Raw genomic sequence first — 25,874 nt, forward strand, 5'->3', positions numbered from 1 at the left:
TCTCCCTCTTCATTATACTTGTAATATCATCACTTAGCATCGGCATGTAAACAAAAACAACTTGTATTGAAATCTCGTCATAGAACAATATTACGTTTTATAATCCTAGATTATAACGCACTCAACTATAAAATTCATCAAAGGCAAGGCAAAAGTAGATAAATATGTAAATACTAAAAAAAAGTTATTATTAATAAATATAAACAATGTATTATTTTATACTACAAGTTAGACTTTGATTGCGATCTCAAGGTAAGATATGATACAGTCTAAGATGGTAACCTGTTGGAAGTGGGCTAACATGTTAGAAGTATGGGAGTTCTGCGCGTACCGATTATATAGGTATAGGTTAAACCTATACCTATATAATCGGTACGCGGTAGGTGGCACGATTTAGTCGGTAGGATGGTAACTAGCCACAGCCGAAACCTGCCACTAGGTAGATCAGAGAATATTCAGAACTGGACAAATTTCTTAATAAAGTTTTCAGCGTTCCGGTATGGTTTGGTATGGGCTTAATATAACTGCCATATCTCTAACGGGTAAGCCAGTTACCACTAGGTGAGATTGCAGTCAAGGGCTAACTTGTAGTGGAATAAAAAAAAGTTTTTTTTTAATTGCGTTAAGCCATGTATGCAAAAGTACAAGTTAATAACCTTTTTATATTTATAAAGATATCGCAGTATCTTTCGATACCACCAACGTGCATAATATTTACTCACTCTGAAACATATAATTTGAAACCACATCTCTTCAGGTGGATTCCGATGCAGATTCAAATCTCCCCGGTTCCAAAATTATTTATATGCATTACCCCCAAGTTTATATGAAACACTTGAATAGATATTAAAAAACAAAAAAGTGAAGATTAAATTATGGAGCCACAATTACAGGCAACCATTGTACTTTTTTTCATTCCACCAATCTCACCAGCTGGTAAGTTATGATGCAGTCTAAGATGGTAACAGGCTAATCTGTTGGCGTATTGCAGTTATAATATACCCATAACACTAATCGGTTTCTACGCGACATCGTACCGGAACGCTAATTAGCTTAGCGGTATGTCTTTGTTTGTCGGTAACTAGCCACGGCAGAAGCCTCCCACCATACCAGACGAGAGAAAATTCAAAAATTATAAATTCCCGCATTGCCCCTGCCTGAACCAGAGACCTTCCCCTTAAAACCACAGCGCTTACCTCTGCGCCAGGGAGGTCGTCAAAACGTTGGACAAATGTTGGTTAGCAGAGAGCGCTTTAGTCATTCATGTAAATACAACAAGATAATTTTTAAAATGGCGCCAGTATGCACTCGAATTCGTGGGAACGCACTACAATACGTGATTAAGGCCATTATTAACATTTAACTTTGAGTTTAATTACTTTTTTCATATACCAAGGTCATTTTATATAGATTCGTAAAGCATTTATCACTGTTCTTGTGGATACAGTACGGAAAGGTTCGCTGTGATTGGCTTATCAGTTTATCATATAAACTGTTTAGTATTAACTTAAGGTTTACCCGCAATTGTGTTTATCCAACCATACTTACTATGATCGCCCTCGCGTGCTATTAAACATTATTTTATATTCAAAGGAAATAAGGATAGCACTAATAGTCATAACGCAAAGTCCTCTTCGCTGAAACGATTGTTGATAGTAATGCCGATAAAATCAAAATACATCCTAAGTTAAACTTAAGCTGTATTCTAGTAACGAAAATCGAAGTTTGGACATGTGCTTTTTTTTGGATATCTAAGTGTAAACGTGTTTTAAAGTTAAATAAAAATGAGTAAAGAGGAAAAGCAAGAAGAATACAATCCGTATGAACACAGAAAAGTTGAAAAGCCGAGTTCGTAAGTACTTCTTTAAAAAACTTTTTATTTTATACCTTTTTATTACTTTAGTATTGTTTGATATTATAGGTACTTCGTAACCTAATTTGGTTTTTTTCTTGCATGAATCGTAAAATTTATGAATATTTTGAATGTTTTTATAATTTTATTACTATTACGGGTGCACAGGTATACTTGTAGAATAGATAATCATATAATGTATCTAAATATATGTAAATACATAAATATATGTGAATATATTAGTAAGCGTTGGCACTATCCCATCCTCTTCTATCAATAAGAATTGCTTGTTGAAGGTTTGTTACAGTCATAAGGCCGTCTTTGCCTGCTTACAATTTCTTTTTTTATGTTGTCTAGATTATTTTATAGTTTCATCCAATAATTCTTCCTGTTTATATCTATGTTTAGATCGCTACGAAGCGATAAGGCCGCCTTTTGTATGCTGCTTCTGTCTGTGTTTTTTTTTATTCTTCTTCTGTATTTTTATTTGTGTACAAATAAAGAGTATAAATAAATAAATATTAAATACGTTTACAGTAAAAATAAAAGTAAAATTATTTGGTTAAATTTAGTTAAAACTTAGGAAATATGGTTTTTAATATTAAATTATTATTCACAAAAGTCGAAATTTCTGTTTGTAATTATTTTGATGTACCTATTTCAGAGATGTCAGAGCAACAGCGAATATAATAAAAGCTTCTCTTGGTTCAGGGCTACTAGCTGGCCCTCTAGCTTTTGCTAACTCCGGATGGGGCATAGGGTTATTGGGCACATTTCTGGTCGGCCTTATATGCGGGCATTGCGTTCACATACTAGTAAGTATATATTTTTTTCAATAAAAAATAAGAGTTTTTACTCTGGTGTTCGTCGATGTGCAAATATATTTTAATTTGATGCGCCAATTTTAGTTTTGTCGATTTGAAAAAATAGTAACTATTCCTTCTCAACGGCACGGAATGGTTTGAATTCAACTTCTCAACGGACATTAGTTAATCGTAACTGTGCAACAGTTTAGCATATTTTGTATACTGTGACACTAATTGCTGCCCTTTATTCAGCCTTTAAGGGTTGTGCGGAAGTTGCGTTTAGATAAGTCTGCCTTTACACACCATTAAAATTGCCATTAACCATTAAAACCTAATGTTTTAATGGTAATTTACATTTTAAATGAGTTTCAAATGACATCAAATCAATCGCACCATTTTAATGCTAAAATTTTTAAGACAGGCACACAACTGTTTATTGATGATAAATTCGTATCGTGGGAGAAACATAAAAACTATACTACCTATTTTCTCACAAATGATTACTAAGGCAATAAGGTTATTGCAATTTCGTGACGATGGTTGATAAACATCAACTCGTTTGTAAAAAGTTGATAACCTACCACTAACTTACTACTCGCGTATTTAGTATATATACCTACAAAGGAAATATACTGAGGAGCGATATCGAAAATCTTTGAAAAGTCTATTAAAATGGCATCAGGTTAATTTGTTTGAACATAATAACAGAAGTTTGTGCTAACGGCACAGGTGCTTGTTCGTTAACGAATTTATTGTTAAGCATTTATTGCAATCTAACGAATGTATTTCCAACTTGAACGATTCGTAACGCACAGATTAGGTTCTACCAATTTATAACAGTGGACCTGGTAGCTCGTTAGCGACCATCACAATCATGTCTCCATTCGCGTAAAAAGACTTTTTTACCGTTTTCAATGTATATAGCCTAAAATAACTCTTTACGAAGTCTCTGCCTACCTTCCTGAATAGGTTCGCCAAAGTCTGCTAAGCCGTTCTAAAGCTTAGCCCAGGCAAAAAGATAAACATACAAATTTAAATACATCTGTTTGGATTATACTATCTAAGTTTACTTATTAATTGTCATATTATAATCCTTAACGTTTATGTATCATTTTGTGTGAAAGAAAAACTTTTATCTGTGTAATACCTACTGTATATTTTCATCAATCAATTAATAGGTAAAAACGTCTCGTGGTTGCTGTAAGATAGAACGAAAACCGCAACTAACGTATGCGGAAACATGCAAAGCGGCATTTCAAAATGGACCAAAATGTGTTCGACCATATGCCACGGCTGCAAGGTAATTTGCTTTGACGTATTTGAAGGGATTGAAAAATTCTAAAATTGCTCATATTATGTACTTACTTACTTCTGATAACAGGGTAGAGTCAAGCAATTCTGGGTATGAGTTTAATAAATTGCAGGCTTTGGTAACTGGTTAATTATTCGTACGTATAAATTTTTATTCCGTAGCTGTACCATAAAATAATATTGTTAATTTTAACCGGTTGACATCAGAGAACGTTTTTATGGAACAAAATCCGTTTATCGATTAATGTTCTATTCTTGTTTGAGCCGTGACTGGGTCGACTGACCGGCGGTATTTGATGATGATGATGTTCGGTCGGATGAGAACTAGTGGGGTGCACAGTTGTCGTATTGTGTGTTTTTAAGTTCGCACTAAACCGGTTTAGTCATGTTAAATCTATAAATGCGACAGTTTTGTTGGTTGGATTTTTAAATTTTCATGATATGTTGGTTTTTTGTTTCTTACCTATGGTTGGCTAAACCTTTTGGTGGTTCAAACACCTCCCTAAATATTTGTTATTTAATTTAATATATTATCATGGATTCTCCCTTTTAAACCGGATGCATAACATACTTGGCTACTTAAAGTATTCATATTAGGTACTATATTCAAGTAAGATTTAAAGCTTATACATTCAATAACTACAAATGAGTCTGTTCCTAATTTAACCGGTTTGAAGATGATTATAACAATGACTTACGTGAGAATTAAATTCAGTTTTAAGTACCTGTTTCTACAAGGATAATTTATGTACCTATATTTACTTGAAGTTTAATTCAAAAACTTCGTCTGGTCTTAATATCCTAGAGCTCTAAAACAATAACACATTAAATCAGTATTCTTGTCATCAATTACAATTGTTTGAATTTATAAAAGTATAAATTCAAATGATTTTAGGTAGGTACATAATATAATTTTAAATAATACAAGCGAGAACAATCACAAATGACTGCTGTAACAAACGTGTTTTTGTTAGATCAGCCGTTTTGGTGATAATATTTTATCAATTTACAGTAACTGTATTTTTGTTTGCAGCATTTTCGCGGAGTTTGCAATGCTCTTAACGTACGTTGGCGTCTGCTGTATTTACACTATCCTCATATCGGACTCCATTAAACAGGTGAGTGTACATATTTAAGACTATAAAAACAAATGCGAGCATTCAAGCTACATAACAACTTATTTTTTTAACGTTTAGGTATTATTATGTCAGCACAACATATTTTGATAATAATCATATTTTATCAGTAATTTTGTTTGTAGTAATTGTATGTTTATGAACGTTTTAAATAAATTTATTTGTTCTTTTCAAATTTGATATGGTTCACAACGCATTAGAGTGGCATGATATTGTTACTAATCTATTCACCTTCTACATTCCATCAGCTTAATTAATTTTTCACTGCTGAGCTAAGACCTCCTCTTACATGGGAGGAAGGAATATTAATCTAAAACCATTACAAAGCTCCAATGTGGGTTAGCGGGGTTAGTTAGATTTACAAATAAGCTTAGTCGGTGGCCAATGTCCAACAAACTGAAACGACGTTGGTGGTGTTCACAATTGCCAGTGTTGGTAAGCCAGCGCATTACCAACATCATTATAATTTTTTTGTTAAATATACTTACGGTGTTTGTTATTAAATCATCAATATATACGTTTTATAGTTACCTTATTCTTCTTAGCTTTTATATAGACAGTTATAGATTACAATAAAAATTAAATAACTCAATGGTATGTTTTCAATTTTTGTTTCTTTTATAAAAGAAAGTTTAAAATTTACAAATTAATTACAATTACTGCCTATTAACAAATTTTTTTTCAACTCAATTTTATTTTAATTTTAATAAACCTACTATGTTGTTTTTTTCAGTTAATTGACAGATACGTACCGAGTTTCAACGTGTCAGTTGAATATTACTGCCTTATCACATTAATTCCGATTTGTCTACTATGCCAAATTAAATATCTAAAATGGCTGGCACTGTTCTCGATATTGGCTAACCTGTTCCTTTTACTGACGTATTTGATTTGTCTTTATTACGTATTTGGGGACAAGATTACGTTTTCGGACAAGAGGGCAGTGGGCGACCCTTCGAGATTTCCTGCATTCATATCGTAAGTAACAAGTACAGTTGTCAATCTTACTAAGCCACATTAGTATGTACAAGCAACAAAAAAAATATCTTTTTTTTTAAATGAACATGATTATGCAAGACAGCAAGACGAAGACACTAGAGGAATTTATGTGGTCTGATTTTCTTGTTTTTCGGTCTTCTTGCAGTATTTTTTTCATATACCTACCTTTTCCATTTCTATTTATAAAATATATATTGCATAAAATCAGTGCCTGATTAAGCCCTTGATTTGCTATGGGTTCTTAAGTAGGTATAAAGTAGTAAAAATACAATTCAATACTCAATACGTATCTTAAATACAATACGTATTTGCTATCTATAGGTTACAATGTTGTGGGTAATTAATAGTATAGTAAATTGCTATAGGCGATGTCTGTGTGCGTGTGCGTGTCTGTCAGTCAGTCAGGCAGAGATGAGTGGTATTAAATATGCGGGGCCCTCTATAACGCGGGGCCCGTAACAATTGCTACTCTTGCTACGTTGTTAATCCGGCACTGCACAGAATAGTATACAGATTCGGCGAAATACGCTATCTGAACAGTTCCTAGCACTAAACTAAACCAGATGCCATTGTGTCAGTGCTGACCAGTTTTGCTTCAATACCGCGACATCAACAGTAGATAATATAGATCACTATTATTATAAAAGACACACACTAATTGTAGGAATAAAAGAAATAAAAACACAAGAAATGCACTGCACATTGTTCATCATATTTTCATTTTTCATAGTGAACTGTCGCGGGCAGTATAAGACAATATTTAACTTATCCCGTTAGCTGTTTCTGAAAGTAAGGCCTACACGAACAGTATGTCAGACGGCCAACTAATCCTTTAAGATTTCCGTTTATGCATAACAAGGTGTGGAACTCAAAAAATAATGATATGGAAAGTCACGGTGCAAGATCCATTTTTTTTTGCGGATCGTATATTAATATATTCAAATGAAATCTTATGCAATGAAAATCTACAAGCCTACAAACTTCTTACGTAATAGATTGCCTGCAGCCAAGTTAGTCAATTAGAATCCACTTTGTATATTATTAACATGTAAAACATTCTTACTTGTGCATATAACTTATATAGATAAAATTGTACAGATTAACACCTAATTAATTAATTACACTTATTAGTCAAGAATAATCATATGGGAAGCTGAAAACATCACTTAAAATCTGCATTATTCACTCAATAATAGTCTTGTACTCACAACGAAGCACACGTATAGTCTAAACTTGTGTATCTAGGTGATCTAGACATTCAAAATTTGTTATTCATTCCGTAAATCCTTTCCTAGGGGAATGAAACGAGGTGACAGCTTATATAATTATAAGTTTCTGATTGTTTTATTACTATTGGTTTAAATGAAACTTGCCGTGTGGTGATGGCAGATCAAAATACAGCTACACCAGCCCTCTTCCGGGTGTCGTACGAGGTGACTTAGGGAACGTAGCGGAGAACGGGCTGCATCTGTGCTACTACTATTTACCTAGATCATAAACCCGTCTGCTCAGCGAGGTGATTATGGGCAATCCCTCCAATTGGGAGAGTGGTCTGTTATAGGTTATTAGACTTATATAAGTACGTAGTGTAACTACACTAAGTATATAAGTATGTGTGTATGTAGAAGAGGTGCATCTGTGTGTTTTGTTCCTTTGTTGTTTTAATTTTCGTAAACCGATTTCATTGACGTACTTGTATTATTCGCTTGTCACTTCACTACTTACATATTTTTACTACTTATTTACAGGTTTTAGCCAGTAGGGAACGCTGCGAATGTGTTTAGTGAGAAAGTTCATTTTATCACTTCAGGTGATACAGGCCAACCTGTAAAGGGTATGGCAGTTAAATTAAGCCCAATCGCCATTATCGGTTTCTACGCGAAATCGTACCGGAAGGCAATCCACTGTTTTATCCAGTAAAAGGCACTAACACGTTTACATCGCGGCGTTTTGTTTATTTCAATGTTAACATCACTTGTTACTTCACATCTAATTTTCTTTTAGAACCGTAATCTTCGCCATGGAGGGTATAGGTGTTGTGATGCCAGTTGAAAACGCAATGAAGAAACCCCAGCACTTCCTCGGATTCCCAAGTGTGCTAGTGGTTGCTATGTCTATGATCGTCTTCTTCTACAGCACTTTGGGCCTATTCGGCTACCTGAGATATGGAGATGTACTACGAGGATCTATTACTTTGAACCTTCCTATTGATGACTGGTAATTATATAAGGCTTATATTGCTTTTATCTACTATTCTTTAATCTGTACCATCAACTACTTGTAAGCGTCCACTACTGGACAAAGGTCTTTCCAAAAGCGCGACACCACTCACGGTCCTCCGACTTTCTCATCCAGCTGCCTCTGGCATCCTTCTTATCTGGTCATATTTCCAGTGAGCTGTAGGTCTGCAAGGTTCTACAACGCGTCTTCCTCAACACGGTCGTACAAAACACTGCACCCACCCACTGCCACTTTAACTTGCTAATCCTTCGAGTGTATGTCGGTGATTTCCATTCTACGGATTGAATCCTTAATAGGGACTCTTAAGATAGATAATTCGTGATATTTTGACTTTTTGGAGGGGGAGGTTTTTGATTTAGGCATTGAATTATAGTGCCAAAACCTTAGGACAGAGCGTGTACTGACTTCTGGCTCCGAAACCTGGTTTCTGACTATGGGTATATAGAAGGCACAGAGTCACTCAGCGTGAGATACTCTGTATAATATGATGATATGCTTGGAATATTTTTACGCGATTATACTCGACATGAGGTGATCCGTATGAGAACTTGAGTCACTGTCATAGCACATCGAGTCGCGAAATTAAAGTGTCAATGGGCGGGCACATAGCTCGGAGAACCGATGGACGTTGGACCCATCGTGCTGGAGTGGCGAGCCCGCGCTGACTAGCACATTGTTGGTAGAACTCCGTGCGTTCCACAGACGACATAAAAAGATTCGCAGTGAGCTGCTGGATACAAGCAGAACAAAATCGTGAGACCTATATTTTGCAGTGGACGTCCGCTGGACGCAGTGATGTTGAAGATGATGATACATATGAATAGCCCGTTTGCTGTTAAAAACGCTAGCACTATTTTTAATCCTGTTCATTTAGTTTTAACAGAATCAGCGTCTCTTGCACTAACCGCATGGTTCATTCACGCAATTTTAAGATTTTAAAAGAAATCTTTTAATTTATTTTCGTAATATTAATTTGAGAATGCGCAATTAACTTAAAATAACAAAGTAGGTACGACCTGCGTTTTAATTATTTCTGTAATAATGTTCATCCAATCATGAAAATGCGTACAATACAAACACTCATTTAGAGTTTTGATGTAATATTTTTAATGATATTTTTAATGAGTTTGTTATTCAGATTTTTAGTAAATTATTACCCTATTATTGTAACTTATACGAGAAATAAAGTTTGTTTTTTGTAACGCTAAGTACGTTACATGAAAAATCACTTTAATTGAAAAATCGTTTCTGCAATCAATTCTTGAATAAGGTTGTATTCCATTTAATACAATTCCGTAAGTCGAGTAAATTCAAAAAAGGTTTTTCAAATCTGACTGGTAGTTACAAAGATTAGTTAGTTTAATCAAAAATATAAACTCTTCAGCTTTACTATTAGTAATTATTACATACGTGTGAATACAAACAACTGACGCGTCCTTGACGGAAACCCCTGACCCAGATCCGAGCAGATTCCAATATACACTACCTACTTAGTATAGTATTAATTAATTTGAAGTGAATATCATAACCCTTACCTTTTATTAAGGCGTAGATTATTGAAGGCATACGTTTTTCATTATGGTATGTAGCTATGTATGTCAGTCTGATTGCCTCTAACTGACGACTAACCCTCGGAATGGCTTTCTTACACTTCTTGCCATTCATAGACCGAAACGGTGATAGCCCCGATGGCCCCGATAGGATTAGGACCTCGCTCTAATTTTCCAGTTATGTGCATATCAAGCAATTAAATATCACTTGCTCTGACGGAAAAGGAAAACATCGTGAGGAAACCTGCATAACTGAAAGATCCCCATAACGTTCCCATAGGTGTGTGAAGTCTGCCGATCCGCACATGGCCAGCGTGCGATCCGCACTTTGCCAGCGTGGTAGACTGCGGCCTAAACCCTTTTGAGAGAAAACCCGTGCTCTATGGTGGGCAGAAGCACTGGACCGGTAATGGGTTGGCAAATTAAACTGATCAGCATTACTGAAACAATGACTCAGTTCACATTTAAACATAATATACGATTTGCACAGTACTTTAAGAACTGCATACCTTTTGAATCTTACATCTCGGAAAATAATATCATGGCTCCAACGATTTTCATGACATTTAGTATACAGGGGGTTTCGGGGGCGACAAATCGTTCTAGCTAGGATTCATTTATATTGGAATCTCGGGCAAAAACTGCACCTTGCAACCTTTTTGAGAGATTCTGATGCGTGCGATGCGTGAACGATAAACGTTACGCCAAACAACGGAAGTATGTAGTAAGTATATCAGAATTGTCGGAATTGTTGTTTCTTTAAAGTTCTATAAAACAGTTCGCGACAAAATACGAATATTTCTTAATTCGGCTCATTCGCGGACGTAGTCGCGTGGTTCTTAATACTGGTCAACAAAAACCAACCTCAAACCAAATTTTAATTTTATTTTAAGTTGACAAAATAATTTCTGTGCCCAATAAGGTGACGGGAGATCAGAATACACTATGTTATTTTCCCATAGTTCCGTTCCGTTATTCTGTTGCATATTCACTACCATCGACTGCGATCAGGGTTGGTGATTATCGGAAAACCCTTCCGTTGGGAGAGGCCTTTAGTCAGCAGTAGACTGTTATAGGCTATTGATGATATCATTTATGCCTTTATTATCTTTGTTCCTTGTACTTTAGGTAAACATCCTCTACCTATTCACTGTTTATTACATACTTAAACACAGTAACTGACTACCAACTAATAACTAGTATAAGTGTTTGGATGCTATCACCTAATCAGTCGGCGATTTACAAATAGGTGCTTCACCTTAAATAGGCTTCCTGCGAAACAGTGGGTTTTCTATTGCAGGCTTTATCTAAAACCTTTGGCTTAGCAAGATTAACACCACGTTGAGTGGGTTGTAAAGGGAAATGTTATGAAGTGTGATTTTTCTATATAAGTGACATTTTCGTACCCAAACTGGTAATTTCAGAAAACAGTGAAAATCTTTTAAATACAGGTATTCACTTGTACGTTCCATTTCATATTTATATCTACACAAATAGTACACATATTCATATTATTAGCATTTTTGTAAATAATGTTTAAACTCATAAACTAACCAATCTCAGCCAGTTTTGTTAATACTAAAATATTGTTTTTGAATTGATCTATATCTATATAACTTTACAATCGACACTTAGAAATAAAACCCGGAAATACCGATAATTTCCCATGGTAGACGGATGTGTCTCGCATGCTTTACAATCTGAGATCTTAGTTCAGGCACGGCGCAAAGACCATAGCTGATCATTACGTGCTGGCCACGGGACAAATCGCGTCGCATGATAGGCCGCCGTGCCGGTGGTATGCTTGATATATTACCATACTTGGTATTATTGTCTACGCGGATCGCGCCGCGAAAATTCACGAGCGAATCCGCCAGCACGTTAGGTTGCGTGACAGGAGCGATTCACAGATTGCGCATAGTTATAGAGATTCGTAATAGTCAAATACTTACAATTATTATTCACATGATTGCCGCGTAAACCATCGACAGTCATGCCAATTATTTCTATAGAACTAGGTAATTCACTTCACTTTAGCCTCGATTTGTAAATCGACCTTCGAAATTATTATAATCATCGTCCTCATCATTTTAATATCCCATTGTTGTACGTGGGCCTCGGTTCACACCAAGCAAAAAATTAGAGCTTTTAGTGATACTTAGAGCTTGTTCAGGCAGGTACTACCGCAATGCTTATTTCGGGCGCCTTCGTAAACGTGTTTCTTGCATGCCCTGCGAAGAGTTGCTCCGTTTAAAAGCGATGGTTTTCCATTTACGATAAGTAGCTTTAGTGCAAGCTTTGCTGGCTCGCATTTGAGGGGTCGTTTACGAGTATTAAACTCGGTATTGTTAAAGTAAAATGGACTTAATGTTACTAGATTTAAAGTCGGAAATCCTGTACTTCTTATTTTTGTTTTACGAGCTACAGAATTGTAGGCAGATTCGAGCTTTAACACAATGCTAATAAGACCATTTCCATTTAATTATATTATTTAGTATTACCATCTCACTCTTTAGTCGGTCCCTCATGACTGAGGTTCGTGATCACTGCTATGGCGAGTAATCTTGTGATATATGATGTCTGTCCATCGGGTCCTTTCCTGGGCCATTTGTACTGCCTTGTAAAAGGTACGGGCACCGGTTTCTCCTAGTTGATCTGACCGCCGGGTTGGAATTCTGCCACGTAGACGTTTGCCTTCTACGTTTCCAACCACTATCAACTTTTCATTGCTGTAGTATACCAATATCACATTATAAGTATTAACATACCTACTCGAAAACGACTCTTTGGCTGCGAGCGAGTAATTCTTGAACTAAAGCTACAGGTGGATCATCTGCTTTGTCCGTCAATAATTACTATTAATAAAATCCAGGCTTGTGGGTTGGTGGGCTTTAACGATGAGATTATAAGTGATTATTAAAACAACAAAATCAATGGTACCTACATCTTTAGGCCAATCGAGAATCAGATCTAAATCGAGCCTTTTTAAAACATCTAACGGCACCTTAATTTCTTTTCAGGCCTGCAATTTGCGCTAAAGTCTTCATAGCATTATCTATTTTCTTCACCTACCCACTGCAATACTTCGTTGTCTATGATATTTTCAAGAAATACGCAAATCCTTATATCAAGGATAACTACCGTGGTGTTACGGAGGTGACCACTAGGACCATTGGTGTTTGCATATGTGGTAAGATGGTCATTTATTGAATCCTATTTATTTTTACATACTAATCAATTAATTATTAACTGTACTCACTTTAACTAAATTCGTGTTATAATACTACATATCAGGCATATAGGCACTGCACTGCATATATTTTGGTAGAAAGCCTATATACAGGGTTGAATAGAAATTACCAGAAAGCTCTCGGCCTGTAGTTTTTTACATAAAAACTAACAGTTTTTGACTTTTTTTATCTCTATAGTTTGTGAAATATTACATTCTCTACTTGTTACTATTCTGTAACGTAACATCGGTATTCGGCAACCGCGCGCAAACCACGACTCGTGCGCACTATCGTGCGTACCCGACTATGCTACGTTGTCGAATCACATGTTTTTGGTTCCACAGAGTAATTTCTACAGAAATAACATGATTCGTTATTTTTTTGTATAAAATAAATGAATAATGAATTTTGAATAGCCGTAGAATAATAGTTGTTAGTATTAATAATAGGAACTACAAGGGCGAGAGCATTCTTGTATTTTTTATTTAACCCTTTATATTGCTTAAAAACTAACCTACTACTTCTAGTTAGGTCTTATATATCTAATTACTGATTTTAGTAGTTTAAAGATCACTTTAATAATATATTTGCGATCACTTTAATAAATTGTTTATAAAGTAGCCATTAACGAAATTTTATGATTGTGGTTTGGAATTTTTGATTTAGATTTTATAGGCACTTTCCTTGCTAGAAGTACGTATTAGTTAAAAAAAAAAAATTTGCATAAATAATTGCTCGTAATCTTTGTGCATTTTCCAAGGCACAAAGATTACGAGTGGTTTGACATAAAACTGGAACTCCTGCGGCAACTCTGATTATGATAAAAGAAAATTATCTTACCACTAACTTACTAAGTGATAATTTGATAAGTAATGATGCAGTCTAAGTAGCGCCGGGCTTGCCTGTTAGGAGGATAGTGGCAGTTATATTAAACCCGTACCTCTGATAGGTTTTGCGGCATCATACGGGGTCTCTAGCCGCAGTCTCTATGAGACTAGCCGCAGCCGAATCAACCAGACAAATAAACGACAAATTTGTCAATGTAAAAATGGTTATAATAAAGAAAATCTGTAAAACTTCTCAAATCGATTATTCAACGATTGAATAATCAGCCTAAACGGTCTTGTTTTAGAAAGTTATAGAGTCAGTCTGTACTGGGTTGTACGAACCCACAGACAGTTGGCAATCGCAAATTCACTTAGTAAAGTCGAGGAGATAAGCATCAATAATTCCTAGTGCTAGAGTAATAATTTAATTAACACTTAGTTTTATCTTTTTCAGTGGGACTTGGCGTCGCCTTGCCTTTATTAGAGCAAATTATAAACCTTGTTGGCGCATGCTTCTATTCCATTCTAGGTCTTATAATTCCGGGAATTATAGAGACAGTTTTCAAATGGGAAAATCTTGGGAAGGGAAAGTGGGTTCTATGGAAGAACATTATCATTGTTATTTTCGGCTTGGGCAGTCTGGTCTCCGGTTGCACCGTCACAATAATGGACATTATCAAAATACAAAACAACAAAACAGATTGATAAGAAAATCTAGACAATTATTAGAAGATTTTAAAAAAATATTTTAATTTATTGAATACATTATAATTTATAAGTTACTTATTAATAAAGAGCATTTTATTTCGTATGTTTTCTGTCTATCCATCCATCATCATCATTTCAACCAATCGACGTCCACTGTTGGACATAGGTCTTTTGTAGGGAGTTCCACAATACACGGGCCTGGGCCTCTTGCCTCCAGCGGCTCCCAGCAACTCGCCTGACGTCATCTGTCCACCTCGTTGAGGGCCGACCTACGCTGCGTTTACCGCGCGCGTTTGCGGGGTCGCCATTCCCGCACCTTAAGACCCCAACGTTCATCGGTTCTCCGAGCTATGTGCCCTGCCCATTGCCACTTCAGCTTCGCGACTCGCTGAGCTATGTCTGTAACTCTAGTTCTTCTACGGATCTCCTCATTTCTGAATTGATCACGTGGAGAAAATCCTAGCATTACTCTCTCCATCGCCCGCTGAGTGACTCTGAGTCTTCTTATGAGGCCCATAGTTATCCATCCATTCATTTATTATTTTTAGCCAAGTAGCGTTGCGGCGTTCCAAAGGGCTGCCGGTGAAATTACAGGCACAAGAGATTAACAGCTAAGACTCAAGTTGATGGGCATAGGACGGCATTTCGTTGGACGGACTCCTTACTTGCTAAATTAACTAAATGTTAGAAAATTGTTTGTTGTTCTTGAGAGTGTAGTTCTACTATATTGTATATTAATGGTCAACACATGCGTTCTCATGTGACTTCGAAGCGTGAATTTTGAACTTGAACAGTTTAAGACAAAGACGAAAGCGTATACAAGTGTAGAACGTGACGGCAGATTAGAATACGGTTGTAACCACCCCTTCTCTTTCCGCACGTGTCGTAAAAGGTGTCTATAGAAGGAGAATATAACAGAAAACCTCTCCTCTATGCTACTACTACCATGGTGATTTTATTCACACCTCCTGTTGGGGCTGGACTAACCAGCAGCGGATTGTTATAGGCTATTGACCTACACAGAAACTTCTAGATTAACATTAAATTATACATATTATTAGACAGCGCATTGGATAGGCGCTTGACTTTACTTTCGGGGGGCTGAGTTTGAAACCCAGCCCGCACCTTTAACTTTTCAAAATAGTGTGCATTTTAAGTCATTAAAATATCACTTGCGGTGAAGGAAACATGCATGCCTGAGAGTTCTACATACTTTGAGTACATTCAGCAATGTACTCAAAGTGTGTGGAGTCCACCTATCCGCACTGGGCCAGCGATGTGGACTACGGCCTTAACCCCTTCTCATTGTAGGAGGCGACCCGTGCTCTGTAATGGACCGGTACTGGATAGATATAATGATGATGATATGATTAGATACCAACATGAATTTTTCAGATTGTAAGTATTTATTTCCCTTCAATAAAAAGCTTATAAACTTCACGGAATGTTGGTATGTCTTATTGCCGTGCTGTTTGTTTGGCTCTTGGTTTATCTGTGCGCTATCTAAGAGTTAAATACTTAGATTACGAATCGTAAAGCACTTATACTCGCATAAAGCATGTCATTCAGGATTCGCTGTGAATAAACAACTCTTTATACTAGTGTGGAAAAGAGAAAATAATATTTTCAGCTCGTTACATTATCTAACTGAAACCTTTTTAGTAACTAGGTCTATTAGGACAGTGATAACCCTTGATTGTGAATGTTCTTACTTTGAAGATAGTTTGTATTTTATTGAATAATATGGATATGGATATTAATAAAAAAGAACTAGATGCACACGCCTACAATCCTTTCGAGCATCGGCATGTTAAGAAACCGAATTCGTGAGTACCTTAATTGATGTATTTTTCTTAATGGCCCATGCATTAAGATTATCGTTTTCAATTTATATCGTCTGCCAATTTATCTCTTAACTAGCTGTTGCCAGTGCGCTTCATCCACGTTTATTACCGTTTTTACAAATCCCGTGGGAACCATTTGTTTTCCTGAGATAGAATGACTTCTATGCTCCGTCCTTTCAACTAACTCTTGTGTGTTACTCTCCGTCCTTTCAACTAACTCTGTACCAAAATCAAGACAATCGGTTGCTTAGTTAGGGCGCAAAGTAAGGACAAACAAACTCATATGAACACTCGTATTTATAATATTAGTACGAATTTCAAGGTCTAATAAATCACGTCCGGTATGTATACAACGGGTTCCCCGGGCGTCTAACAAATTCAACAAGAGGGACATGCCGTGGTGGTTTTTAGTTTGGGTAGGTATATCCTCTTTAAAGGGGATATATACAAATGGGATTTCCCACATAACCTTCCGTCGTGCCCAAGGGTCGGAGGTAGAAATAAAACCTTTCCACCACACCAAAAAAAAAAAGTCTAATAAATCTATATTTTTTTTTTTTGTTTTTTATGGTAAACCATATTAAATGACAGCAGTAAGTCAGTAGAATGCAAAGACTTACGTACGCTTAAATTTTTTTTTTCTTTACCAAAAAACCTGTAAAAGTTTCTGCAACTAACAGAAGTTATATTTTGTAAAAGAACCATAGAGTTACTCTAGTTATAGCGTTTAATAGCCTTAATAAGTTACGAGACATAGTTGCATTGCATAGCTCAGAGAAAGGATGGACGCTAGGATCCCAACTTACTCGGGTGAACCCGTACCGAAATACATAGCGTTGGTAAACCCCACACTAGTGTAGACCCCACACTTGCGTAGACCCCACACTAGCGTAGACCCCACACTAGCGTATACACCACACTAGCGTAGACCCCACACAGAAGACACCAAAAGAGCCGCATGGAGCCGCTGAACACTGGCCGTAGATTTAGGATATTCAGAGGAAGTTCCGACAATAATTATAATAATGATAGCGAAGTACTTATTTCATTCCTTTGTTTCAGAGATATCAGATCACTAGCCAATTTGCTAAAGGCTTCATTAGGTTCTGGTATTCTTGCAATACCGCTAGCATTTGCCAATGCAGGATGGGGGGTCGCTATCGTCGGGACAGTCATCATAGCCTTCATCTGTGGACACTGCGTTCATATATTTGTAAGATACAATATTTTTTTAGTATCTCATGTCGGGAAATTGGCGTTCTTAATCTAAACTGCGGTAAAAAACACCTCATGACCGCCGCCGGTCCGGTGGTAATGTAATTCAAAAAGAGAATATTCCGAACAACCTCTCGTTGCACACTTAACAATTTTTTTTAAGAGACTATCTACGTCTATGAATAAATGCTTTTTGATTCGTCTCCTTCAGGAAAGCCTAAGGTCATTGACCATAGAACCTATTCTTTCGTAATAAGCTATTGCTAATACTCAGTTTAGAAAAAGGATTTAATTTTTTAAAAGAACTTAAAAAATTGCATAACAAAACCCTAACTTTTTGACAGGTGAATGTGTCCAGAGTATGCTGTAAGGCAGTTCGGAAACCTTTATTAGGTTATGCAGAAACGTGTCAAGTAGCATTTGCTATAGGTCCGAAAAGGCTGAGACCTTTAGCAAAAGCTGCAGGGTGAGTCCACTTTTACGTATTACTAGATTCGGTTTTATGTATAACTAGCCTATTATGTTTTAGTACCGACTAGCATCTGCTAGCGACATCACCATTAACATTATTTAAAGTCCGATTCGCCGTTGCTGCATGAACGACTAATAGAAAAACGCACACTTTCGCATTTCTGTCATGTCAAATCATTAACCTGTAATACATTTGTCAACAGTTTATTCGCTGAATTTTCCCTGGTCTTCACTTACGTTGGAGTTTGCTGCATTTTCACAGTTTTAATAGCTGATTCAATCAAACAAGTAGGTTACTGATTAAAGGGAAATCTGTGCTTAAGTTACTATGGAAAGTTTTTAAGTTGTTATCTTTTATGTCGTTGTTTATTTTGTTTTTGGTACCCATTTTATATGTGCTTGATAATGATTTTACAATGCTAACAAATCTCTAATTTTTATAGTTTTAGTAACTGTAGCTAAGCAGGTTTATTATCGCAGTTTGATCTGCGTTAATTTTAGGTCATAACGTGATGTTATATTATAGCACAGTCAAAAGAAGTGTAAAGAAGTTTGCCGTCTTTAATTGTATACTAAATGCCAACATCGTCTATACAAACACGCTAAGTTCAAGAGATATCAGCCCAATTTCAGAAACTTTGTGCGCATTTAATAGTACAATTCCTAACGCTGAAAAGCGGGCGAGTCGAGGCAGTGGGTGATGGTGTACTGTGTAGGATAGCGAAAGCAAGTTTGTATATGAAACTTATCGAGAGTTGTACGCTGATGAAGTGACCACGGGCAGAAGCGGGTACCACTAGCATATATAACGTAAAAGTTTGTTATAAAGACGGAAACAACAAATTTTTATTGTTTCTGTAATATATTTTATCTTAGAAATCTCTTATCCTTTTCAGTTACTGGATCAATATGTACCGGGATACATTCTACCCGTTGAATACTACTGCCTGATTCTTCTTGTTCCTCTTTGTTTGATGGTACAGATAAGATATCTGAAATGGTTGGCGCCAATCTCTTTGACGGCAAACTTGTTACTGGTGGCGACATTCGCGATTTGCATTTACTATATTTTCAAAGATGAAATAACTATCTCTGATAAACAAGTCGTTGGATACCCTGCTAGATTTCCCGCGTTTCTTTCGTAAGTATCTTTGTTACTAATTAAATTTCGATTAAGGTATGTACCGTGTCACTCAACTATTCTCATGGATGTCGTCCGAGGCGACGAAGGGAAAGGGAACAGAGAACGGGCAGCAGTGCCCTACAACAACCATCTACTGCGATCAACGACCAGTATGCCTCGTGGGTTGATTATGGGCAAACCCTTGCGAAAGGCCTTTTAGTCGAAGCAGAGACTTTTAGTCTATTGGCAAAGATTAGGAGTAGTAAGAAGATTCCAAGTAAAAGAGCTCGTATGACCGCGTTTTCAGGTTATTTTTCAGGGCTAAAAACTATGTTTGTCTAAAGAATGCAAGCTAAGTATTTTACAAAATTATTTCAAGATCGGTTTTCCTGTTATGCAGTAGATGATGTGACTTTTCTTGAGAAAAAGGTCCCCGAGTTCTTCTGTGGGATAACCAACGCTCGGTTACCAGCCCACAACAGGGCACGGGTCTCCTCTCACGATGGAAAAGGATTGAGGCCATAGTCCACCATGCTGGCTCAGTGCGGATTGGTGGACTCCGCACACTTTTGAGAACATTATGCAGAACTCTCAGGCATGCAGGTTTCATCACGATGTTTTCCTTCACTGTTGAAGCAAGTGATATTTAATTACTTAAAACGCACATAACTTAGAAAAACTGCGTGCTGGGATTCGAACTCGGCCCTCTGAAAGTGAAGTCAACTCTAAACCAATGCGTTATCAGCTTAATTATAACGAATTGTATATAGCCCGAAGTAAGAAGACTGTCGCTGTCTTTCCTTGGTTTCATTTATTATCACCAACGAGTGATAATCTTAAAAAACCGCCAGCCAACAAACAAGTGAAGTGGACTAAAGTCTAAAGCCATCCATGCAATGGGTTAGGTTGTTGGGCATGATGATAAAATGATGATAGGCAAAATATCACTGCTTTACAAGTGTTTCGTTTAGGTTCCACTCCACATTCTTATCTATTTTCTATATACGGATATATTTCCTTTCTACTTTAAGAAAAAGATACTGGTGCTAAATTAAATAGTATACAACTGTGTATACTATTTAATAAACTGAACTACTAATTCTAGAGCGAATGAGTCCTGAAAATAGTGGATAAGATAGTTTTATCTTTTGCCAAATGAGCACCTACGTGTCAAATATTATTTAGATACCTAGGTACTTCATTTCCAACATATAATAGTAATAACTAAAATAAGGCTTAAACCTTATAAGAGTGTTTAAATAGTTATCATTCTGAATAGTCACTAACAATACAAAACTTAAATATATAATTATTAATACCTGTTTAAGTATTGCCACAATAATCGTAATCCTCAGAAAATATCGCCTGATAAAATATCAATAGCATTATGACGTTGTGGAGATTATGCTACAAGTTTACTCATTCGAGACTCTGTAGCTATTTATTAATTATAGCACTATTTCCACATGACTTGGCACCGTGCTCAAACTGCCCTGTTATGCAAATTATGTTTCTTAAATAGGCTATAGAAGTTGATAGATCGGAGCCTGTAGCCGGGGCAATATCGAAGTGCGGGTTAGGCCGGGCTGGGGCCTTACATATGGAGCTGGTTTTTATTGGCGGCATTTGAAAAAAAGTCTAAACCCACGATACGAATTCAGGCTTATCGCTTTCATATGGGGTAAAGCTTGCATGGAAGCTGTGATAGCCCAGTGGGTAGGAGCTCGACTTCACTTTCGGGGGGCCGAGTCCGAATCCCAGCACGCACCTTTAACTATTCTGATATATTTGCGTTTTAAGTAATCAAAATATCACTTGCATCAACGGTATAGGAAAACATCGTGAGAAAACCTGCATGCCTGAGAGTTCTACATAATGTTCTCAAAGGTGTGTGGAGTCCACGAATCCGCACTGGGCCAGCGTGGTGGACTACGGCCTTAAAACCTTCTCACTGTGGGATATGATGATGATGATGATGATGAAAGCTTACGTACTTTGGAAGTACGTCCGCTATTGGCAAATATTGCTTCCGGGTAGAATATGTTTTAACGTTAAAGACCAAAAAATTACGCTTCAATCGTGATATTGATGCCGTTACTTGCTTAAATATGTAACGTCCGAAATTATGTTCTGCACTAAATTCGGGAGTAACAATAGGTAAACACTGCGGAAGTTAGTTCTTGTTGTTCTTTTTTAATATCCTTTAACACAATACTTTTTAGTTTGAAAACCCTACATTATAAATGACTAAATAAATTTAGCACAGTTATATTCGCAATGGAAGGAATCGGTGTGGTAATGCCCGTAGAGAACGAGATGAAGAAACCTGAGCACTTTCTCGGCTGCCCCAGCGTGTTGGTCTTGGCAATGTCCTTCATCATGCTGTTGTACTGCATCTTGGGACTGTTCGGATACTTCAGATATGGCGATGCCTTGAGGGGATCCATAACTTTGAATCTGCCATTGGACGATTGGTAAAACAACAAAAATATTTAATAACAGCCTGTGGCGTGCACTTCTTACACGCACATTAATGCCTAACCAAAAAAATTATATCATTCGTGAAGGAGGATTTTTTCATTTTCTGCAAAGTTTCTTAATTTTGCCTATTTTGGTCTTAAACCTTGTGCACGCCACTGATAACAGCCTTTAAAGCCTCATTTACACTTTTATGAGACTTTATTTACACCCTGTAAAGTGCAGATGCTAATTTAAAATATATCGATGTTCGAATATCAAATGTAAACAGATTAAACGTGTAAATGATGCTTTGACTAGTCATTTCATACGTTTACTTGTCACCTGCACTTGCTACTTAAAAAAGTGTAAATCAGGCAAGTGCAAGTGAAGGTGACAGGTGCAAGTGTAACGTTAACACGCTGATTCCGTTTTGTTAACATTTGCCATTGTCATTAGGTTAACTAAAAACTTGCCACCTTCACTACCACTTTACACATTTTTGACGACCCTGGCGTTGTGGTGAGCCCTGTGGTTTTGAATGGGAGGTCCCGGGTTTAATGCGGGCAGGGGTAATTTGGGAATTCTTGATTTCTGAATTTTCTCTGGACAGGTCTAGTCCGACAACGACGTTCCGCTAAACGATTAGCGTTCTGGTACGATGTCGCGTAGAAACCTATTAGGGGTACGTTATTAATTATTAATAAAATCAATAGACTGCGCAAAACTTCCTACCAAACATCACAATACTTTTTTATAACTCATGTAATTCTATTACAGGCCAGCAATATGCGCAAAGGCCTTCATAGCTATATCAATATTTTGCACATACCCTTTACATTTCTACGTGGTGGTCGACGTTTTATCTAGGCATTTAAAGTCACACATAAAGAAGCAGAACATGAATAAAGCGCAAATAATTATGAGAATAACTATTGTCTGTATATGTGGTAAGTATATATTTAATGTTTTGTAAATGTTGATGGGGTTGATTGACCGCTCAGGTGCTACTCGTATATCATATCCCCGGGCGTCTTACAAAGCCAACAAGAGGGACATGCCGTGGTTGTTCTTAGTTTGGGTATTTAGAAGGGGGAGTCAAACATAACCTCCTTCCTAAATTTAATATTATATATTATATTATTTTTTTTTTTTCCTGTGGTTAAATAAATTTAAAAAAAAACGACTTTTACATACGCCCAGGAACTAAAAGCAATTTATACTTGATTCTATCGGCAATCTAATTAAGTTTTAGAACACAAACGCTTCTCTTGTGACCTAAATATGACAGTTAGATATATTGTGGGCTTTTTTGAAGGGAATAATGAACTTTAAACATGTAGTACATATTTTTTATGTATCATAATAACTATTCACAGCACACGCTATATAATGAACTTTATAGGCAAAAATTTGCTACTTTGGCTTACATTATTGTTGATTTTTGAATAACAGCTCGACCGATTTCCTCCTCCTTTTTTAAGACGGTTAAAAAAGGTTACAGGGCGTTGGCGCATTTTAAAACATACCTATTGGCGTTGAAACAAAATTATTTAACTGATTTTACCGTAATCTATATAGGTTATAACGACAATCTGCCTAATCATTTGTTTTTAAGGCTTTCAATGCCCATCAATAAATCCTTATGTAATACATACCTACTTAAATTTAATGTGAGCATATCTATAGCATCTTTGTTTAGACTCAGAAGTATTTAACCCAAATAATTAACTGACGAAACAATTAGGTATTTAGTTTAATTGTCAAGTAAAATGCGTCCAATCGTCTCATGTTAAAAATAACTATTTACCAAGATCGATACCCAGCAAAGCGGTAATAGTACAAACTTCGATAACTCATCTAGAGAGACGATTAAACGGTATAGTTATACTATAGCAAGCTATACAAGTAGGTAGGAGTGAATGAATGAATACACTTTTATTGTACACAACCATCTTTTTATTATTACGCCTTTGGTTGACTGGTTGTAAACTGACGTATAAGAAATTATTTCTTATTACATCAGTTTACACAACATAGAAAACAAAAATAAAATAAAAAATGCAAATACAAAAGCAGGATAACTGGTACAATTTGGCTTTAGCGCTGTAGCGCACTCTTTCAGGCAACCAAAGACGTAATAATAAAATGCTGTAGATTCAGGAGTTTTCAAATAGTAAGGATATTATGTTTTGGAGCTGATTTTAATAGCGTACTTGCCATAGTAGTGCTCATACTTTTTTTTATATACCAGGGTGAGTTAAAATTGAGTAAACGTAAAAATCTTAATACAAATTTGAGAAAATAATGAATTTGATTAATTTTTGTGAAAAACTAGAGGCATTCTGGATTTTTTAACGATTTGGTGGATAGCACTGCTATTCAGGTTGCCTTTAAAAAAAAAAAAAAAAACATTTATAAAATTGTGGCCATGTCAGTGAAAAATATGCCTGATTCTCAATTTATGAGATTTTTTTATTTTTTAGTCTGTAATGTAAAAAAAGAGATATTTCTTTTCTTTTTTCCCCCGAGTAGTCAGGGTTGAGTCTATCTTCCGGCGTTGGCTTATCGTTGAATTTTGCGACACTCTGTAGATACACTACTAAAAATACATAAATAAATACACACATAGACTAAAATCCTCAAAAAATAAAAGATACCTTTTACGCCTCATTGGGAATTTTTTAACATAAGAATGTAGTCTGTTGAGAAGTCCAATATTCATGTCTGAAGAGCTTCACCAAAATATGAGTTCTTAATCATGTATCTTACGAACAGTTGACGTGGACATCGACGAACCAACGACCTAACCAAAGTTTGATTAAAACTGTTTTGTTCCTTCAGGCGGAATAGGCGTAGCTCTTCCAATGCTGGAGGAAATTATTAACATCGTCGGAGCGCTCTTCTACTCCATCCTAGGGCTGATAATCCCCGGCGTAGTCGAAACTGTCTGCAGATGGGAACACCTCGGCAAATTCAACTGGATCTTATGGAAGAACATTCTAATCGTACTCTTCGGTCTTTGCAGCCTTATATCTGGAATGATGGTTACAATATCCGATATAATTGTTAAGCTGGATCAAGAAACTGAATAAAAAGTAGTTTGAACAACGTCTTTCTTTCTGACCTAAATTCTACTTCAATTGGGTACTTGATAGCTTTGGCCTTTGATTAAACGTCCTTACTATAATTGTAAATGAAGTGTGTTTGTCGTACGCATGTTACTTCTGATGTCCTTCTTTCAGCAACAAAGTAACCGATATTTGACGTGAATCGTTTTTATGGGTTCTAGAGTGACGTGCTACCCACTAAGTACGAGTATACCGAAACATTAACGATTCCTACGAAATGTATCACAGACCTACTACCTATACCTAAAATATCTGAATACGGATTCTGAGATCACATAAATCCCTGAATTAACGAATCGCTGGATATTGGTAAATGGTATTTTTTTAACTCCAGTAGAAGTTAGTCATTGCCTGCAATCTTACTGTAAACTGGTATGAATAAGTCTAAGATGGTTGATGGGCGATGGTTAGCCTGATAGGAGATCCTCAGAATTTATCATGAAACCTTCTAATTAAGTAAAAGATGTAACGCAACCAACTTCGCACAAATAAGTAGATTAGGTACTAGGAATACAGCACACGTGAATAGGAACGCAAGCGAACGCACTGGCAGAGCTAGTGGTCATATAAGGTCTCAAGTTTGACCGTAGACTTTTTTCAAGAGTACACTTGTTCACGTGCAATACATTCCGCCACGGTTGAGATATTATCAATTAAGCTTCTGATTGATCCAATTGCGCAGTACGTATCATATTGAACGACATCTAACATGAAAGAAAACTATAGACGAACTAGAGTTTAATCTAAAAAGTATCGCATAATTTCGCATTCCTTTGTACGCATTCTATTAAAGATGCGAGGCAGGCATATTAGAGTGCCTGGTGGGAGGCTTTGCCCGTGGCTAGTTACCACCCTACCGTCAAAAATCTGCCGCTGAGCGATTTAGTGTTCCGGTGCGATGTCGCGTAGAAATCAATTGGGTGTGACTACCATACTCACAGGTTAGCCCGCTACAGTCTTGGCCTGCATCATC

The 25,874-nt window shown here is 36.5% G+C and overlaps 2 protein-coding genes across 2 annotated transcripts; both read left to right on the top strand.

Annotated features, from left to right (window-relative positions):
- The first annotated feature begins 1,382 nt into the window (after positions 1 to 1,382).
- LOC120624042 (proton-coupled amino acid transporter-like protein pathetic) lies at positions 1,383 to 14,736 on the top strand. Its single transcript, XM_039890360.1, has 8 exons — positions 1,383 to 1,852; positions 2,517 to 2,667; positions 3,837 to 3,958; positions 5,003 to 5,087; positions 5,839 to 6,083; positions 8,109 to 8,321; positions 12,916 to 13,085; positions 14,407 to 14,736. Exons 1-8 carry the CDS (start codon positions 1,785 to 1,787, stop codon positions 14,655 to 14,657), a joined length of 1,305 nt encoding a protein of 434 aa, XP_039746294.1. The 5' UTR covers positions 1,383 to 1,784; the 3' UTR covers positions 14,658 to 14,736.
- Positions 14,737 to 16,232: 1,496 nt separating this feature from the next.
- On the top strand, positions 16,233 to 24,878 carry LOC120624150 (proton-coupled amino acid transporter-like protein pathetic). The gene is made up of 8 exons (XM_039890518.1): positions 16,233 to 16,486; positions 17,567 to 17,717; positions 18,064 to 18,185; positions 18,394 to 18,478; positions 19,087 to 19,331; positions 21,575 to 21,787; positions 22,551 to 22,720; positions 24,615 to 24,878. Exons 1-8 carry the CDS (start codon positions 16,404 to 16,406, stop codon positions 24,863 to 24,865), a joined length of 1,320 nt encoding a protein of 439 aa, XP_039746452.1. The 5' UTR covers positions 16,233 to 16,403; the 3' UTR covers positions 24,866 to 24,878.
- Positions 24,879 to 25,874: the final 996 nt, after the last annotated feature.

This window comes from Pararge aegeria, chromosome 5, assembly GCF_905163445.1.
Source record: "Pararge aegeria chromosome 5, ilParAegt1.1, whole genome shotgun sequence".
Taxonomy (NCBI): Eukaryota; Metazoa; Arthropoda; class Insecta; order Lepidoptera; family Nymphalidae; genus Pararge; species Pararge aegeria.

What these genes read in the sequence shown, in the direction of transcription:
- LOC120624042 (XM_039890360.1), top strand. Translation starts at nt 1,785, where the DNA reads ATGAGTAAAGAGGAAAAGCAAGAAGAATACAATCCGTATGAACACAGA. An exon ending in CCATATGCCACGGCTGCAAG is followed by an intron (nt 3,959 to 5,002) that starts GTAATTTGCTTT and finishes TTTTGTTTGCAG; the next exon opens with CATTTTCGCGGAGTTTGCAA. An exon ending in AACCTTCCTATTGATGACTG is followed by an intron (nt 8,322 to 12,915) that starts GTAATTATATAA and finishes ATTTCTTTTCAG; the next exon opens with GCCTGCAATTTGCGCTAAAG.
- LOC120624150 (XM_039890518.1), top strand. Translation starts at nt 16,404, where the DNA reads ATGGATATGGATATTAATAAAAAAGAACTAGATGCACACGCCTACAAT. An exon ending in CCTTTAGCAAAAGCTGCAGG is followed by an intron (nt 18,186 to 18,393) that starts GTGAGTCCACTT and finishes ATTTGTCAACAG; the next exon opens with TTTATTCGCTGAATTTTCCC. An exon ending in TAGCTGATTCAATCAAACAA is followed by an intron (nt 18,479 to 19,086) that starts GTAGGTTACTGA and finishes TATCCTTTTCAG; the next exon opens with TTACTGGATCAATATGTACC.